The following is a 21229-nucleotide window of genomic DNA, read 5'->3' on the forward strand; positions in this document are numbered from 1 at the left end:
TAGAGAAACTTTAAATAAATATTCCTGTTCTCATCACTCAATAAGACTACTAAAGCTAGCACTACTGATTTTATTCATGCAACCTTAATTTCTTAACAGATATTTTCTTTCAAAAGAGAACATTTAAAGTATTTTTTTCCTTAAGTGATTTTTTCTTAACATCCCACAAACTCACATACACTGTGGCAGTTACAAGCTTCATCAAGCACCATTCTCAAGCAACTTAATTCTTCCTCGTCTCAATTCCTGCACCATGAAATGTTAACACAGAACATGCACTGCAAGGAAACTGTCCCCAGCAGGGTCTAGACTGGATATCTTCTAGCCTTCATGTGAAATTTCAGCTCTTTGTTCACTACTTCAAGGTTTACAGAATTTGAAAACTGGTTTCTCCTCTATTCATTATTCATTTATTCTCGGCCTACTTAGCCCTTCTTTTGTCTCATTTTCTTTTCCCAGTTTCCCAGAAGTTCTGTCTTGAGCAGCATTCCCATATTTTCCCCTTTTCCTCAAAATATTTGAAGAAATACAAATCATTAAAATAGAAATATAATTTAAATATCCTAAATGTCTCAAAACAAATTGAGGTTTTCAAATAAAAATTTCTATGGACTTGCACAGATTCCTGCCAATTAAACCAGCCAATGGAATATTCTGTTCCATCTACTTAGTGTCAAGTTCAATGAGCATTTATAAAGCATGCTTCAATTCCAGAAGATTCTTCCACAAACTGTCTCATGTAGTCAGTTTCTATACACGTTAAAGGACAGACAACTCAGAAATGCTGAATCTGATTCTGCTCCCTCAGAAATAGCCCTACAAAGGAAACGAGAATCAAATTCACAATTACAATGGACCTTGCAATTTCATAAAGACAGAGTTTAGAGATGAAATTTTTTGTTTCTTTTATTTGCCTTTCTCCAGGCATAAATCATAAGTCTGTGCTCACACTTGGTTGTGCTAATGAGCATGCTCTCAGTTAGACACAAAAATGCAGGCATGAGTCCCACCCATTACCTTTTATGTTTTATTCATGTGGATCATTGAACAGAGATGGGAATACCTAAATTAAGAAGTCCATATTGCAAGGTCCAAAGAGACTTCCATTTTGAGTCCTGGGATAGCTTAATACAGGCATACTTACAGAATAAAAGATTTAACTCCTCTCCTCTATTTCCCTAGGCAGCAACATCAGCACAAGGCATAATTTGTCTCTGACTTTTACTAACAAGAACACTTTAAAAAGCTATTCAAATTTATGAGTTTTTTAAACCCAAGGATAAACTCTGGCCACAGTTTACACTGAAGTGAGCACTTTAATCCATACAATATTTTCTTACCAAATTATAATCAAGTTTCTGCTATGCAATTTTGGTGCTGCTATTGCTAGCTTTTATTGCTGTATTAAATTGTTAGCAAACAGCTAAAGGCTGCCAGAACAATTTCATAACATCTATTTCATTTTTAATAGTCCTTTGTATGAAACAGCTCTGAAATTATGTTTACATTTTATGGTCAAATAAATGCCAACAAATTCTATTTTTTAGCTTACTGCCATTAGGATTTTTGCAATTATTTTAGTCTTTATTACAACAATATTTTTTAGAATTTAATAATTTAACTATCAGTCCACTACTATCACTGAATTATATTTGTTTTTACTTCTAATTTCTCATGCTAAAACTTATTGATTCTTCAACTTTTAAGTAAGTATTGGCACCATATTCACCTTTGGCTATCACTACCATTTCAGCTTCCTCTCAAAAACAAACTCCTCAAAACCAGTTTAGCACATGTAGGATGCCGAAGCTTTTATAAAGTCCTGGAGTGCAATCAGATGCCATGCAGTTTTTTCTATACACACCCTACTTTTAAAATGCAAATGTACACATTACTTTTCGGAAAAAGGAGAGAGTCAGTTGCTAGTGTTTCACTTTTAGCTGCAAATATTTAAATTAAAATAAGTGGAGGTTCTCTTCCCAGAAGTAAAAAGACTATTTTGAATTTGTCAAAGCCAGCATGCCTTTTTGGTCAACCATTAAGTAATGTGACAGAAAATATATTCCAACATACGCATTTTCTTGCAAGTAAGTTACTGTATACACAAAATTCTATGTTTATTTTCAGTGACTTTAAAATCATGGAAACAGAATAACTTTTCAACAACAACAGCCATCATACAACACATTGAAATTGGATGGAAGAAGGATAATATAAGTGAGGTGCCGAGAAAACTTCACACATCCTTAAGAAAAAAAAAGTGAAAGCTATGGTTTTCAAAGATAAAATTGTATACTGTGCTAGAAATAAACAAGGCTTTTCATCAGCTCTGAAACGTGAAACAGAAAGCTGCCAAAGGATGCGTGAACCACAATTCAGACAAGTAATTCTTCTGTCCAAGTATTTTTACATGTATTACTTTAGATGCAGACAAGTTCCTGTACAGCATGGATGGAGAGCAGCTTTCTGTTTCCTCACTCAATAAAATGTTATCCTTTTCCAAGTCACAAGTGTTGACCCTTCATTGTATCATGTCTGCTCATTATTTGCTCCCTTCTACAATCACTTCTAGCAATATACATCAAAAATGACAAGCAGAAATAAGTGTACTCCATGTGCTGTGTTACATAGCTGATGTGTAAGATTTCTGTGACTGTTAGAGAGGATACTTTACTGAATTAGCATACTTGGTATGTAATTACTGCAAAGCAGCAACATAAATTAACCTTACAGATCAATGTGTTCAATATTGATGCTGGAGATAAGTGTATTTATTTTCCCCCAAAATCTGAACAATCCAGTGTCAGAAACAATGTATATTTAGAGGGCTTTTGGTTTTGACTCCAAAGCAGAGATTTCTGTATTAGAATTCAAATGCTTGTCCACCCTCCTTCTACTTTCCTAACTTTTGTTTCTTTTTAGTAAGAAAGGAAAAAGTCAGCAAAACAAAATGTCAACATTAAATCATTTCAGAACATTTTGTGTCAGAAATGTAATAGAAAATGTGCACATCATGGGAAAGGTTACTGTTCTTCCAGAACATCTTTTCATCTGGTTCAGGGCTCATCCCTCTACATAACTGTGCAGGCACTACCGATGGCTGTTCTCCCTGGGCTTAATTTGGCAGTTGAAGGATTGTGGCATTTTCAGGAAACCACAGTGCGGTGATTTTAGTGGTTATCCATCTGAAAGTGATGCTATGATTTAGAATAATTACTCTGTTTATGTGCAATGGTAAAAGTCAGTTACTACACCATATTCCGATGTCAGCTTACACTTTACTATTTCCCTAATACAACATCGCGTCAGATATCCAAGGGATCTGTCCATGTCAGAATTAGAGGGATTTAGTGATCCTGTTCCTCAGCAGTAAGTGCTCGTACAGGACAGTAACACTGCTGAACTTTAACTGACAATTGGATAAGGAAAGGAGTGGGAGGGAATGGGATGAACTCAGCTAGTTAATCAAAGCACTGCGCATTAGTTTACACTTGACCTTTGCATTGTTACAACCAGTGATATGAAAAAGAGAAACATATTAGTCTTCGCTAAGAGCTTTTCCATATTCTTGAAGAAAACATAAGCTTTACTTTTTTTTTCTTGCATATCCTTTCCACATCCTTTCTTCTCAAATCTAAGTGAATTTTTAGGCCTTTTTCAAGATGAAATCTATGATATACTTAAATATTTATCTGCAACTTTATAACTTTACTTAAGACAGCATGGCAAAACTGCTTGCTTCTCATTTCCACAAGACAATATTCAGAAAGCATTTCTTCAAATGACAAGAATTTAAAAAGCCATTCAAGGGTAAATGTTTAGGAAAAAATGTCAAGAAGAATGACATTGTTACGAGGTAATGAAGTATTACCTGAAATATTCAGTGATACTGAATTCCAGTCTTAATACAGAATCTTGTCTTTGGCATTTTAAATAGCTTGAAGCAAATCAGATGCAAAAATTTAATTTCATTGAGATGAGAATGTTAAGGAATGACACAAAGTATAAGTAATAGTAATAGTCTCAGCTGTTATAAAGGAGATTCAGTTTTATTAATTCAAAGCAAAGCAAAATCTGAATCCAACCTTGTAGATGGCATAGATGAAACGAAAATTAATTGAAGAAACCCCACAAAAAATTAAAAACTATGCAAAAGAAAGTAATGAAATTATAAACAAGGCAAGAAAATAAATGAAAAATACATCTCTATAGCTCTATTTTACCAAATCCTAAATTTTGCATACAGAAAAAATATTACGTTAGTCATACACATTCGTCTAGATTATTTGATCTGTAATTTCAGTGACCACACTAGCAGGGAACAAGTAGATCAATGTTACACTTCTCAAATGATCTATTTAGATGTTGTTACATGAAAATTATTTAAGCTATTTCAAAATAAAGTTCAATATTAAAACTGGATTTCTCTTGTTATTTACACTGCCAAAAAAAACTATGTTTACCAAACATATTCTAACACTGAAGAAGCTTTACAACTAAATTTTTGAGATTTTTTATTCTTTTTTTTTTTTAGTTTTTTTTTAACTGTTTAAAAGTATGTTCTCCACTAAGAAGCTTTGCAATACCTTAGTCTATTGTACAATTAAGCTGAAAAGAACAATACTATCCCAAATACATGTAGGTAAACCACAGCCTTTCAGGGAATACTACTATATGTAAAATTCTTGATTTACACACAAATTAGCAAAAAATTGTATGCAACTGTCTTCATTGATTTATTAATGAAATTATTGCCATTAATGCATTTAGTACCATATAAGGGTATTATATGTCATAATAATAATGTGAAGAATAGCTCTGATCAGTGCTGAGAAAAGTGACTCAAGATACTTAAGCTCACTGTAACTCTAGCTGTTTTTCATGTACAAGCTTCTTTGGTAATGCAAAAAACCCCAAAACACATAAACCTCATATTCTCACACTGTTCCAGACAAATTTAGTTTTGAATAGCATAGATGAAGCTTTGCACCCAAACTGCAGGTCACATACTATCAAAACCCTACACAGATTAACTAACTACAGATCAGACTTGTAGAAGTATTGGGCAGCAGTAACAAAAATGGTAAAAAACACAAGTGGAACAGTAAACATTACTACTACTCTTCTGCATATTAAGATTTCCTTCTCAAATAGCCCATAATTTACACTACAGTTCTTTGAAGAGGTATTTAGTTCAGAAAACTGACTGCAGAAATGCTCACTTGACACTAATTTTGATGAGTCAAAACTGATTCTGCAACACAGCACTTAAATGGTTTTTGTCTCTTGCTGTGGTCTTCTACCACATCATTTTATTATCTGGACATGAAAATTCTCATGTCATAAATTTCATATAAATTTCAGTCTTGTGGCTTCTGCAGCAATGGCTCAGTTTAACAATGCAAAACAAATAAACTGGTAATGAATTTGACATTTGCTTTCTGAGTATGCTGTACTATGAAATATTCTGATAAGGTAAGCTCGCTGCACTGAAAGTGACTGAAGGAGGTTGGCCAGAATGAAGGAGTAAGTGACACATTTGAATACCAAATTATTTGAATTATTCGATGCAATCTGATGTAACAAAAAAAATCATAAGAATGCCCACAAAATGAAGAAGCTACTGACCCCATCCAGGTAGATATTTTTGCAGTCATAACCTATTACTGGTAACCAGACTGGGAAATAACTTGATATGCCATGAGTCTCTCCTCTTCCATCACAAACTGCAATTTCAAAATCTGCATCTTTTTTCATTAAATAATTTTAATCTTCTGAAAAAATACCTCATTCAGTGACTGCTTTATCTAAAGAGGTCACTAATTACTTATAGCTAAGAACCTCTATATTGTGTTCTTTCATTTTGTAAATTATTATAAATCCTAGTAGTTACAGAATACAAAAAAAGGAGCAAAGGTCTTTGATACATATATTTCCTAGGGAAAGCGGAAAAATAATAAATAAATCCTGAGATACATAGCTGTAATTTACAAATCCATACTGCCGTAAAGACTTGATCAAGCAGCTGTAACTGAAGAGAAAAAAAAGGATAACTATATAATGAAAGTTTAATAATGAAAAAATGGTAAAATAATCTTTGTTAGTGGAAAATGAAGTAAACCTATAGAAAGTTTCTCTTATTTACAAGTGCTTATCTTGTTGCATGTTTCTGAAGCTCATGACCCTGGTACAGAAGCTTTATGGATCAACATACTTCAAATATCAATGCTACTAACTTTGGACAATTACACTCATACCAGAAGAGTATAAACTTCTACTGTTCACTATGCTTCTACAGACTAAAGCCCAGTATGAACTGCAAGGAAGTTTGACTGATCAATAAACAGCCCAGAAAAGAATGGGAAGAAAAACCATTGGGGAATGCTCACACTGCTCTCTTCTATTCAGTTCTAAGACGAACACTAACAAACCTCGCCAAATATCACAATAATGTTCCAACAGGGTTTTAGAACTTTTGTAACACTGAAGAAAGACAAATACCCATTTTTACTCTATTCTTCCTAGTGCATTAACAGGAAACGTCATTAAATAACCCCCCACCCCCAAAAAAAAGAAAAACAAACCTTTTGTGGAGTGGTGGAGGGGGGGGGGGAATCACTTTCTGGTTTTACAGCAGCCTTTGCTGTACTTGCATTTGTTCAGAAAGCATGGCAGACCAGATAACGTCTCATGCAGCTTTGCTCTCCTTTGCAAAAAAAAAGGCTCGGTGCTAAACTTTACCAAAAAAATTACACTGGATGCTTCTGTGCATATTTCCCAGCCTAAATTTCTTATTCTGATAACAGAATTGAATGGTAACAGGTCTTTTATATGTGGCAATACCTCCAACATTTCAGTTTTGCACCACTTCTACACAGACTATAAGATAGTTCCTTCAAGACTACACAGTATTAGGAAACAAACCAGAGATAGAACACAAAATCAATAACCAAAGACCTGAGCTTTTATTCTTTAGATGGTTTAAATTTCCCTAAGAGTTAAGCAGCAAAACAATCAAGGGAAAAGACTAACCTGGGCTTCAATTCAGGTTTAGCTGTCTCATTTCAGGAAAACAACAGACAAGTGTGCTAAAGAAATCCAGCAGGTACCAGATAAATAAACTGATGCCTAATTAACAGAAAACCCAAGGGTCTGCCATGCACTTTTTGCAAATGTTCCAGGCATGAGCACCTTCAGGCAGCTGGATAGCCCAAATCCAAGTGCACCCAGCAGTCTGCTTCTACAGAAGCCCTGAATTACAACAATACAAGTTTTATTACCAGACCTATGCCTGACTTGTAGGCACCTGGCTAGACAGTTTCACAATGACTACAGCTTTTTTTTTTTATGTCTGCCGTAGCATGTGAATTTATGGAAAGTAAAATGCAATGCAGTCTCACTTTGAATAAAGTCCTCTGTGAAAAAAATGCACATTTGTCACTGTATGTAATATCCTGCTATCTAGAATAAAAAAAGAAACTTTTCAGAAGGCAATACAATGATGAATACAATGACGCAAAAAATGATCTAACAGGTAACTAAAGCAATTAGAAAAGTTAACTCACAGAATAAATCCCAGTAAATTATAGAGCAGAAATAAACTCTACAACTGAATGTTCATTTTCTTTCATTCTCTTAGTTCATTCCAATAAAATAATGCATTTGTAATCCTCTGTAACACATAAGATTGCTGGAAACTGTGGCTTAACTAACATTTTCCTTGTGATTAATCCCTACATTAGTGGTCTTGAACTTGTACTCTAAATAATAAGCTTTCAATCACTATCATGGACTGTGAATTTTGTTGTAGTGCATTTAAAGTAATGAATAATTAACGTACTTGTTCTGGAATAAACTTCTGCTCATGAAGAGATTCAAAACTAACAGCTGAACAAATAAGGAAGAAATCCTTAACTTTCAGTTTGGCATGCCCCTTTGCATGGAAATGTGAGAAATAAAAAAGTGAAGACAAACTTATACAAGACAAATACAATTAAGGAAATCTGATGAGAGACTTTTTTGGACAGAAGGTCTCCAGAAGATTCAAAACAGACTGTCTAGAAAACACTTTCTGTCAAAAGCAGAATTAAAGTGACCCCTGTGTGCAGCTAAGCATGCAATCCTTTATACAGTATAAATTATCATCTTAAACTTGATACATACGTTTGTAACACCAGAATTACAGATGTCACACACCTTTAAAAGATTTTTTATTTATAGTATGATTGAATAACTCATGTTGTAGTCAATCTAATAGTTAATTTTCCTCCATAGTTTTTTTATTTAGTAAATATGACACTGCATATATTTTCTTTTTTCCCTTTCCTTCTCCTCATCTTCCCTGTCTGCCTTGATACAGTGACTGTATGTGCAGCACATTAGACTGCTTGAAAAGTGAGACTATACTTAGAAAATTAAGTACTTTTACATTTAGCTTATTTCCTAGTAAATATATGCATTACATAGAAATACTACATACATTCTTGATAATTTGATTTGTAGATTTATGTCTTTTGAATAACTTATAACCAGCATTCAAATCTATGTTTTCAACAAATTCTATTTTCTATTTTTTCAAATAACATGACCTTCATCTTTTATACCCTCTCTGTAATGCCGAAGTCATAATTTTGCCTTAGTTACTGCAAATCAAATGAAATTGAAAATTCTAACTTAACTGACAATACAGCAGAAAAACTCAATACACAAAACTACAAAAGAATGTATTACAATATGCTTGCTCTAAATTGTTAGATGAAGAAATCAAATGTTTTTCAGAGATTTCTTTAACCTGACTTTGGCCCATACAAGAACGATACTCTAACTCTATTCTGCTTTTCTCAAACCTACTACTGAGATGTCAATTTTATCTAATGCACTACATTCCAAAATATAACCAAAGCATATCTTAAAGCAAACAACAGATACTGTATTTAATTTTTTTTTAATAGCAGCAGTTGAAAACTGGATTATTTTTAGAGAAGAGGCCACTTCTTTAGAAGTGCAGTAATTTAGAAGTCCTCCCTTGAAAGTTTTTAAACTGGATTAGCTTGTGGATTCTTCTTTAAAAAACTATTCTATACATTAAAATTACTTAAGTTCATCTTAATTTGTCATTTTACCAAAGCAGATTATACAGTAATACTGTGCTAGAAGCACTTCATCTGTACAATGCCCAATATGGAGGGCAGGTTCTCCCTATCACATATTCAGCCACCTGAAAGACACTTCTTAATCTATGTTTCTATTAAATATGGTGACATTCTAAAGAGAACTATTGGGGAGCTATTTTTAAAGATTTGCATCAGTGAATTACAGCCTCATTAAAACAAAAAAAAGAACAAAACCAAAACAGGAGGTACTTACAAATAAAGCAATTCCTCTGCAAGATCTAGCATTCTAAGCAGTTCATGCAAGACTGTAATTAAGCACTCAGGAAACCTTTTAAATGTCTACTATATATGACTTCAAGAGATTCAAAAAATGAAAATAGAAGCATCATATCTAAATGCTTTCTGAAACAAGCAGCAGAGGTCAGCTCTAAAAACAAACTGAACCTTTATTTTCTGAATTCCTTGGAAAATTTATCTCTTCTCTCTTTTTAAAAAGTGCTATGTCTTCATGCCTCCCCCATATCAAACCTACCTGTGTCAAATACAAAGTATTTTAACACCTCCATCGTTTACTGCTTTTCCTCTCAAAACTCAATGAGGTCGTTTGAGTAAAAAGATACTCAAAACCCATACTTTCCTGTAATTACAGCTATAGCTCTCTCATTTATTTATAATGACAGTTACAGATCCAACTTTGCTTCATTTGAGTATGTGGTTTCAATTAACTTTTCACTGTCAGCTGTAAATCTTGAGTATGCCACTAATTATTCTTTATTTATTTACAAAATAAATTCACTGTAATTTCTAAAAAAAAAAAAAAACAAACCCAAAAAAAGCCATCACATAAGGACCAGAAGAATTATCTTTTCTAGTGGATAAAACCACAAAATCTAAACTTTCAGTTCTAGTGCATGCTGTTATATTGAAAGAGCCTATCTATATTATCTGACATCTCTGATTTAATAAGCACTATATCTTGACATGTCTATGATATATATATCTGCTAAACTATTAGCATAAATAAAAGCAACATGTTTTAGACAAAAGCTTGTAATTAATTTTGGGCTTTATTAACAGATAGTGCAAAACAAACAGATATTGAAAAAAAATACTTTGTTTTCCCTACTTAACATTTCTTGCTTGCAAGGAGTCCTATAACCTAGCATTTAAAACACTATTTCTACCATCACAAAGGAATCCTGCATGATAGAACAGGGAGGAAAAAGCACCAGGGCAGGCCAAGTGTCACTTGCATCACTTTGTGACAATGCAATAGAAAAGAAGCTTCTGAAAACTTTCTCTGACATAGGAACGTTCTATGGATCACTCCCCTACACATCTCACACTGCAGAGTTAACATAATTTAGTAATTATCAAAATTAAGCTTCCACAGCTCTTTAGAAGTAGTGGTAATCTAAACTAGATAAAGTTGAAGCTATTTATAGGAATTATCTGAAGAAAAGCAAGTTTTAAATTTAATTATTAAAAAAATATGAAAAATAAGATCTAAGGAAATATTTTTCAGAGAATTATGAACAGAGGATTCATAATTCTCCTATGAACAAACTCCTTCTCCTATGCAGGAGTACTGTTCAGTTTCTTGGCTTCATAATGAGAGTGATTTTTAAGAAAATCTGTTGGGTTTTGGCATGGAATATGTTTATTTCTGGCCCATCTAAATTACTACTAAAATCTTTTCCTGTAGTAAACAAGACATAACAGTAATTTTCTACCATTATTTTTTAATCACAACTTAAATATACAGATCCTCATGACATTTTCTCATCTTATAATTTATGTCTTCCAGTGTGGTATTTTTAACATTTCCAAAAAACAGCCTGAAGAAAAAAAACTAATTCACTGCCTTTTTCACAGTAAAACACAGTGTTTTACCAGGATTCCTTCCCACAACAAAACATTCTTCCTGTATATTTTATTTCTTGCAAACTATAGGGCTTAAGAAAGCCCTTTATCTTGTCATGGGCAGATAAAAACCTGCTGCCACCAGTCCTCATCAGTGTAACTGCATGAGCAATCCCTGTAACACCCCCCTCTGTTTCACAGTCTGGTTCTGAGCACAATCTAGTATTACCCAGCAGTAGTGGCTTGTCTATATATGAGAGTCACAGTTACTGATGAGCTTGTACAGGCACTCTGCCTCCAATTTGGAAATACAAATACACTCTGGCACACAACCTTGAAATTTTATCAACTTCTATGGTAAATCATATGTTGTAGTTGATACTAAAACCAGCTATTCTGAGTATGTACAAGGCATCTGTACCTGTGACACATCCTAATTATGTGTTGCTTGCCTATGTCATCAGTGACTGATCTTTCTTATAACTCTGACTCCCAGAAACAAACTAAAAGCCTTATTTTGGAGTATTCCTTCCAGTTAAAAGCAACAATTATATCTGACCTAAAGAGAAGAACTTGTCTAAAAAAATCTCATTGAAGCATATAGTACCTAAGTACAATACACTTTTTAAAATCTGAACTTATAAGATCATCTTAATGAAATCTCTGTAGATGCATTTAAAACCCACTTTCTGATTGATAAGGTCCATGATTCTTTCAAGAATTATGAACAGTTTTTTACAGCTTTGCAAAGATACTACAATGTGAGCTATAAAAAATCTGCAGAAGTTGTGGTCAATGGTAGCTATTTAATAGCAGCTATTCTATACTTTAATTAGATTTCTGCACCTATTAAAACATCATTCAGTGGTCTTTTTTTCATTTCTGTTTCAGATAAGAAACACAATTATCAAAACCTTTCATGATCTGCATTAATGGAGGTAGTATTAATACCTTTTTAAAAACATAAATTCATCACAATCCACATTTCAGCTCATAAAATTGTTGATTATTTTAATTTAATTACTTTTAGGATGCTCATGTAGCTTTAATATCATTAAAATGTTGTTTTATCTTTCTGACCTGCTCTAAAACATTGACAATTCACCCTAATGAGAGCAAATTAATCCTAGTGTGTCAGAAAACCAGATTATCTTAGTTTATAAATGGAAATATTCTTGGCAGATCAATAAGTGAATAAGTCAGTATTTCTGATGTAGTACTACTACGAAATAAGGGGGGGAAATTTATTGTGTTTTCAATAAATAATTTCATTTTAATCATGACGAAGTGATAAAGCTGGGAGTTTTAACTCCTCATAAGATCAGAGTATCAAACCAACCTACCTGACTAGATTTTCATTGTCTCCAGTGCCTTTGCAGGTAGCACACTCAGTCCTTAAATCCTCTGACTTGGGCTTCTTTTGCAGCACAGACTGTCGTTGCCTTCTTTCTCTGGGAATACGTTCCTGTCACAGCAGAAGGCAAAAAGAAAGGAATGGGGGGGAAAGGAGGGAAGGAAAGCAAATATTTTCAATTATGGCATGGAAAGTAACACTTCAGCCTAAAGTTTAATTTTTTGTGAAATTGTTAAAAAAACAAACAAACAAAGCACTATATTCCAACCTCAGGTTTTTCTTCTTCAGGCACAAAGCTTCGTTTCCGTCCTCTAGTTCTCTAGAAGAGAATATATTTAAAATTCAATGTTGGGTAACAGAATGTTTTTGCTATTTATCTATTATTCCTAACACCAAAAACATATAGCAGGAAATAACTTCAATCATTACCTACAGAATTATTGCCAGTACTGGGACAACAGCTTCACATTTTGAATATAAATCTACAGAACTAGCCAGAAAGTAAATATAAATACTTGAGTATGTTAAGTCTTATTTTTAAAAAGACTGCCACTAGAATTAAAAATCTTTTACAGACTTTGCACAAACTTCCCAAAACTAGTAATTTCAAAATTGGTATAAACAGTGTATTAAAAAAACTCATTGAGCACTAAAATGTGCTCTATTTATAAGCCAAATGGTAAGACTAAAAGAAAATAAATTAAAGAATTTTACCAAAACAGGAGCACAAAATAACTCAAAAAATTTGAAGAGTAATAAGAATTAAAACTTTCTAACTGAAGCTTTGTATAATGGGTATATGGCAAATGCTCATAAAGCTGTAGCATATACCAACATGTGACTGGTACACAACAGGTGTTTCTGATGATTCTACACAAGAACTACAAATTTTTTCAGTATTGTTGTTGGCCAAAAAAGTTTAAATTCCAAGAATGTGGAGGACAATGGGTATCCATGGACTGTACCAGTGAGTACCTAAGGTTTCCAACCACTTTTTAAGTTACTACATAAAACTTGCAAGAGTTCAGGTTAAGTCACTACATTTTATCTTTGAAAAAACAGCATTACTAACCTGCTTGTGATATATAACTGCCACAAGCTGACAATATCACCCTTTCCTTCTTGTATAAAAAGGAAAGTTTATTAAAAGGGATGTGGAAGAAAATAAGAAACATCAGAGACTATTCCAGTAACCCAAAATATGTGACATACAGACACTAATAACATAAATACATAAAAACCATGGAAATGTTTGTTTTTATGGGAAAAAATCACCACATTAGGAAGTAATTTATCATATGATAAAGAAAAGCACTGCCTACTTTATGGTTCTTAAAACATTTTTTGAAGAAGCAGGTGTTCACTTCCAAAAAAGTAAACAACAGCTCATCAAAAAACTCTTAGACCAGTTTAGAGGCACAGGCAATCATAAACTCAATTCCAAAGAAGTTAACAGTATAATGCTTCTCTTGTTTTGGTCCTCTTTGAAAGTGATTTATACTAGCTTCAAATTAAAGAATTCTCTATTTTAAACTGTTTTAGAGATTTAAATACTGCTACACTGCAAATAAACCTGCCACTTCAACACATCTATACCTTTATACTTCTGCTGATACTGATCTGTGTATGTTAATAACATTCTGTTTGGGAAGATTTTTAGACATTATTTAACACTGTAGTAGCAATGAATGTAGTGGAATGGAAAATGCTAGTCTATTTCATAGCTCTTTAGAATACTTTGTCACAAGGATTCTCTTTCACATTTCCCTAAGGATGATTTATAAAAACAGGAAAACCTTATCCATTTAATACATATCAATATTTACTAAAGATTTACTAATTGAGGTGTTCTACATTCCACAAGTCACAGAGTAGTGCCAAAATTTGGAAAAAATTATTTACTACATATAACTGAATTTATCAACGTAATATTAGAGTTATTAATGTAACATGGGCTATGTGTTAACTATGTTACACAATTCAAGGTCACTGCAAGTTGAAACTAAACAAAAAAAATTTTGATCAGACACCAGCAAACTAATTGCCAATTTTACTACTTTCAGCCTCTGGAATTAGTCCTAAGAGCAAACTTGGACAATTTTAAGCTATGGAGGCCCTCCTGAATGCAGCTGTGCAAAGATTATACAGAAGTAGGTATAATGGTGCATGCTAATAAAGGCAGCATTAGGGTCCTCACTCTTCATATTTAAGCAGCAAGAGACAAAGGGTGCATGCCTTGCACCATCAGAGTAATGCTATCTTGAAAACTTATATATAATTTGGAAATCTAGGTAATAATCTGCAGAAGGTAGAAATGCTGTAAAACTTCTACCATTTGGGACAGACAACTCAGTACAGGTCAAAACAGAGAAAGGTGTAGATTAGAGACATATAACCCAGACATGGCAACTGTGACAAGATGACACTTCAGAACAAGAACACTAATCTCCAAAAAAGTACTGAACAATGAAAAGTGGCTCAAAATATATACCTGTAAAATTTTCCTCGTGTGGAAATAAAAGGTTTCTATGAAAAATTATTTCAAATGTTGACATTTAATAACTGCTGACTAGTAGGTCTTTGGTTGTGTCTCATCCTAAATTCTGTATTTACACAGCTTTGGAATTCATTCAGTGGGCACTCCAGTAAGGGCAAAGTGTGCGATGTGCTCAGACACTTCCCTTACCAGTAACAGTCAGACTCCAGTCACTGAGCTCTGGAGCCCACAGGATCAGAATGGAATCACCATGCAGCTCTGCTTACTACACAAACAACTGAGGATTTAAAATTAGATGCCTATAGCTAAGGGCTGATTCTATATAACCTTAATTGCGCCAAAACTCAGAAAAATATGCCACGATCATAACCAGTGCAGACTCTATTTTTCATTTCATTCCTTTCACAATTATGGTAGTGAAATAATACAAATAAAGGAATGACAGTATTATAATGAAAACCAGTTGAATTAATAAAATTTGACCTCCTGAAACAGTACCACAGTACCAACTATTTCTATTCCTCTCCTTCTCTAGTGACTTCTTAACTTCTCTAGTCCATCCAAATCGCACCTCCCAACGTATCCCAAAGTTGTCCTCATGTTCCCCAACTAAAGTGAGAACCTTTTCTATACTGAAACAGCATCCTTCCATTTCAGCTGCTCTAAAAAACACTCCAGCACTAAATTATCTTAGGCATACATAGCTCTCAATCAAATATTGCAATAATGGGTCTACCAATTACTAAAGGCAATGTTACTATAGTAGTAGGCAAGTGACTAATTTATTGTCATTAGGAAATCAAGTTAAAAGATGTAATTATTTGAAATAAACAGATTTAGCTGCTGCACCACAAAGAACATACCTTACACTGAACTGAAATAGAAATATAGTACCTGATTTTATTAGCAATACAACCCAAAGTAATCTGAGCAGACCAAGAAAGGTCAAGGAATTAAAATTAAGATGCCAGCATAAAACAGAATTATTTTTAAACAATAACAAAAGAAACACTTTGTTAAAAAAGTTAAAAACTGCAAAAGATAAAATAGATTAAATTCTTCTTATTAGTATTTTTTAGCATAACATTTTGAGTGGAAAGACACGCCTGATCAAATAAACTCCTAATTAAACTCTTCAAAATACTGTAAGATTATTTTCCTTGGGTAAAGAAACTGAGCTGTTTGATTCAATGAAATCATCCAAATGAAAGCAATCCATCTTTTCGAAGAATATCTCACCAAAGGTTTACCCTTCACAGCAATTTTAATGCCTGTCCTCTGAAAAGAGCAATGCTCTGAATAAATGAAACCAAAAGATTAGCAATGTCCTTTTTTGTCTTTTAGTTCAAGACTTACTATCTGTGGAGGTTAGAGAAAAAGCCCACAGTATTAAGGCATATCCCATTTCACTTATTTCAGTTATTTCATTAACTTCTGATTTTTCATTTAATAGTTGGAAAAGACAAAATCCTACCTGTCTTGCTTATCGTTTTAAAAATTCACAGAAAACATTACAAGAGTCCATAGATAGAAGCAGTGGTGGGCCTCACATGCAAACAGCTATCAAATCAGGAAACACCCAACACCCAACATTCCTGTCTAATCTAATTTGTAGTGATCTAAGCTGCCAGTTTCTACAATACCCCATAAAATATGTATCATTTTATAATATAGAATGCAAGAAACAAAACAAAATTAATAAAGAAGGTTAAAGAAAGCCTTGGAAAAAAAATAGGAGAACTAGAGCATACACTTCCATAGTCAAGGGAAAGCTAAATAAAAAATTGGTTTCTTTCAGCCATTGTGTTTTGTGTCACAAAATTATCCATATAAGCTGTGCAGTGTTCTGCTATTACAGAGTGGAAACTTGCATATTGGCATAGGGAATTAAAAGAATCATGACTTAAATGGCTAAAAACCAGAATACCAACACAATAAATTAATAATGAATAATGAAGTCATAAATGATACAATGTGACATAGACAGATATCGGGTGATGCATGAGACGAAATGGTGAACTCAAGACACTTTAAAAAAAAAACAGCATTAAAGAACACTGTCCAAAATGGAAAGAAAATATGCTGAGGAAAAATGTGATCAACAATGGGCTCAAACTTAAAAGTAGGAGAAAAAAGACTGAAGTAGCAGTCTCCCTTTTGAACTTGGAAAAGCTAGAAGTGAATGCTTACATCTTGTATATTTGTTTATAAGCAACAGGACAAAAATATGAAACACGTAAAATGAAGAAGATTAGATAATGCATTGACTAAAAGATTTTGTATATTCTCAGAAAAGTAAATTCTATACATGAGACAAATGAAAGACATCTGTAAAGAACAAATAAAGCCTAGGATGAACACTACAGTCGTTGAAAGGAAACGATGTTTGCAAAAGGAAACAAAGCAGCAAAGCAAAGCTGCAAAGGAAACAGTCCCTTTGGCATCACTAACAGGTGACACAAGTTGACATGGTAGCTTCCAGGTGAGAAAGCACAATGGTGAACAGGACAGACCAGGTACCCACCCACATGACCCAAAACCACTACTGTCTACCCAAAACCACAGCTGTCACCAAACCTCACTGTTGTTTCACTGTTTAGCTTTAAACCGGTTAATCCAAAGAGTGCAATATAATCAAAAGAAGGCATAATGTTCCTTTGGAGAAGTTTTGCTTTGCCACTTGGATGAAAAAACCAAACATGATTGATCCAGAATTTGTAAACCAACCAAAACGGGAGAGGTGATTCCTGAAAGTCAGAAGTACATGCTCCTCATGAGCTTTTTTCTGGAGTGATCCTAGAGGATAAACATGTATACTGTCACTTATTAATTTATTGTTTTTCACAAGAAAATACAGAGAAGTCAATGATTTTAACAATACACAGAAAAGAATATGGAATACTGAAAGCAACTGCGGTCAGTGGCAAGGGTTCAAGTCCACTTCTACAGTTTTTTTTTTTTTATCTTTTATCAAACTATGGTTCATAAATGCAGATCACACATGCCAAAAACCTCCAAACCTCAACTATTTCACTTATGCAGGCTTTATCATATACTGCTACAGATAATCCAAAGGCAAAAAAAAAAAAAAAAAGAAAAAAGAAAAAAAAAAGAAATCAATAAACATTAAAATGCTATATAATCACTCCAAACAAAGAGGTCGGTGCAGAACAGAGGATAAATCTGATATGAAACACAAGCAAAACAGAACACTCTCAGAAAACAGAATTGGGGAAACTTTCACTAAACCAAAAAATTAAATCAGTGCACTATCAATAGTGCGCATAAAACAAACCACAAAAGCCTGCGAAAAAAAGCCACACAGGTAAAAACTGCACAGATAGTATGTTCTCTATCCTGATCATCATCCAATCTCTATCCTGACCATTTTGCCAAGATAGCAATTTTTAATTCATTATGTCATCCGTTCCTTATGAAAAGGAAATGAGACCAATTGCAGAAAAAAAATCCTTTTGACTCCCTCTGCTTTGTTAAAAGGCAGAAGAAATGTTCAATTGATGACACCATTGATGGTACCACATAGACATAAAATAATTTCAAATAAAGGTAGGGACTGCCATGTAGACACCAGATGGCATACTTGCTCAGTACAGATCAAAGTGAGTATCTTAAATGGTATATATCGCTACTATAAAAAAAAAATCTCTGAAATAATTATTAAATTTTCCAGAAAAATGACAGTAATAAAAAGGGAACTGTCAGACAAAAAGAAATAGCAGTAAATCCAAATATGATTATAAAAAGAAACAAGTCAACCATGAAGCTTAATTACAAAGAAATACAATTTTTCTCTATTTTTTTTAGTTTTCATTTTCTTGAGAACCTTTTTCCTAGAAAATCAAAAGGTTTGCAACATTCCTGCTGTCAAGTAAAACTATCAGAGTCTATCAATTAATTTGTAACTACTGCTTCTCAGACTTAAGCAAGTGACAATTTGAGAAAGAGCAGGATTGACTTCTGTCCTTTTTAACACTAATTTTCTCCAAAGCACATTTTTAGAGAACTGAAACAGAAGCAGGAAGAAGAGGAGGCCAGTAAGGCTCAGTTTTCAGGTGTTGCTGAAACAAGTAATTCTTTCCTGGAAAACTCAACTTAAAAGTACTTGTTTTCAGAAGTGATAGATACACCGGTTATCTTTACTTACAGAAATACCAGTATTGCCATCATTGGAATACCATTTGGAATATATTCCGTTCTCCATGCCTTTGCTGCTGAAGAACCAAGTGATCTTTCATCTGTAGGTCTTTGTTTTCTTCTTGCTTTCTTATAAATCAAACTAACCAACTAAAACAAACCCCAAATGCGAAATAAAACAAAACAAAGAAAAAAAAAAAAGTAAAACTGATACACCCCATTTACTTCAAGCATTGCGGAAGAGCTAGATCTTACTTCGCTCTATTCTGAATTTGCCCTGAAGCCAAAAGAGAGTCCTATATTTTCATGTATCCATGTATTTGGCAAGCTGAAATGATTAGTTTATACATTTGTGACATTTGTGACATCATGATGTCATAGACTCGGTTAAGCTTTTCTATTAATTGATAAAGAAAACAAATTTACCTTACAATGTTCATTATAATGAACACTTTAAATTTCAGAAAGTTGACTGACTACTGATTTTTTTTTTCTAGAGCATTTATGTTCAGTTGACAGCAATTAATTTTTAGATTCTGTATGTCAAAATGATAACTAACACAGACTTTTTACTGCTAAACAGAAAAATTACTGTATGTTTCTCTGGATTATATACAATGCAATTACAGAAAAAAGATTTTTAGGTTTCAAATAGCAAAAATAAGTTTGGTATCAAAGCATCAGAATATTGCATTTACGAGCTTCAAAAATTACATTCCCAAAATTTTTTTATTTCACCTTTGTAACACTGGGTAGATAGCTGCTTCTCAATGAAAAGGAATAAAAAATGGAATTTCCACAAAAACTAGCCACACAAAAAAAACCCTCTAATATGCTCACTAAGAGTACCAGGATCTGGCAGCATTTATTGGAAGATGGAATATTCAACAACACAAATACTACTTAACTTCAAAGGATACACCAAGCATCCCTTCCACTCTTAGAGCATATAGCTAGCCTGAGCAGCACAAAATTGCTTTAGATGATGTTGTATGTATTTGACATACAGGAACTGCATCATACTTCCAGACATCAGCATACATAGTAGGCAAAGCACAGGTTATGAAATCTTTAAAAATATACTTAAGTTCATTTCTTCAAAAGGACAGAGCAAAGACCCTTATTTTGCAAAAGTAAGACACTAGACTAACAGAACTATTTTAGCAATGACATATTTGATAAAAAAATAAATAATCTGTGTATTCTTTTTTATTCTAGGATAGCAAATGAAGTAGAAAGATTTTTAAAAACTGTGTTTTTATAATATGGATCACCTCAAATAGACTCTGAAAATCTGAACATAAATAGCTGAGCAGAGTAAAACCATTAATCCCTCAATTTACTCCTGAGAAATGCTATTTGCATCTCTTCAAAGTATTTTCCAAGGAAATAATCTATTCTATAACCTTTATGGGGGGGAAAAAGTGTAAGAAATGGTACAGCTTAGAAACGCAAATGTTAGAAAACATATTCAGATTTATAAGAAATATAAGGATGGTGTCAATAGATATCTGGTTTATGCAATTAGCTATTGATTTCTATTAGCTATTTTCTATCATTAGCCATTGATTTCTGTGAAATTATTTAGCAGCAGAAATAATGATTTATGATGCTTATAAAAGTGTGAAAGTGGAATTATAAATATAACAGATTTTAAATAAACCTAGTTTAAAAAGCTATGTACTGAAATGCAAAAAGTCTTTGCAAGATCTCTACATATGGCTTGAAATGTATAAAGCATAAACAATTCATTAAATTCTCTGCAAATGCAGCCATTGTACAAAAGAATTAAGTATAAAACCTAATGTCTTGTTTATTTACACTAATTTGTCATCTGTAGAGAGTAAAAGTATGGTATGTTTAAATTTACCCTTGTATATTTATTACATGGTCACAGGAAGTTCAAAATCAGAAAGGTCTTCTAGTAAACTTCAGTTACATTTTAATGCACAATTTGATAGCTGCTGTCTCCAAAACAATGGAGTGCAAATGGCTGGACAATCTGTCTTCCCACAAACAGAAACACAGACAAGGTAGAGATGTTTAATGCTTTCTTTGCCTCCGTCTCCAACAGCAACAACAGGCTAAGGGGGTCCCAGTGCCCTCAGCAGAAGACCGTGTTTGTGAGAATGCTAAATTCCCAGTCAAGACAGAATTTGTGGGGGATTCACTGCCCCAGCTGGATCCCTGTAAGTCTACAGGGCCTGATGGGGCCTCATTAGAGAATACTTAACTGTCTGATGTCAT

The 21229-nt window shown here is 33.4% G+C and overlaps 1 protein-coding gene across 4 annotated transcripts in view; it reads right to left on the reverse strand.

Moving 5' to 3' along the window:
• PHF14 (PHD finger protein 14) overlaps positions 1-21229 on the reverse strand; it is a 159031-nt gene that overhangs the window by 81536 nt on the left and 56266 nt on the right. For all 4 annotated transcript variants that reach the window (XM_021538345.3, XM_021538343.3, XM_077787788.1 and 1 more), the window contains exons 15-16: positions 12599-12649; positions 12320-12441 (exon numbers count right to left, since the gene is read on the reverse strand). In XM_021538345.3, coding sequence (XP_021394020.1) covers positions 12320-12441; positions 12599-12649 — 173 coding nt within the window. The remainder of the gene's footprint in view (positions 1-12319; positions 12442-12598; positions 12650-21229) is intronic.

Source organism: Lonchura striata, chromosome 1, assembly GCF_046129695.1.
Source record: "Lonchura striata isolate bLonStr1 chromosome 1, bLonStr1.mat, whole genome shotgun sequence".
NCBI lineage: Eukaryota > Metazoa > Chordata > Aves > Passeriformes > Estrildidae > Lonchura > Lonchura striata.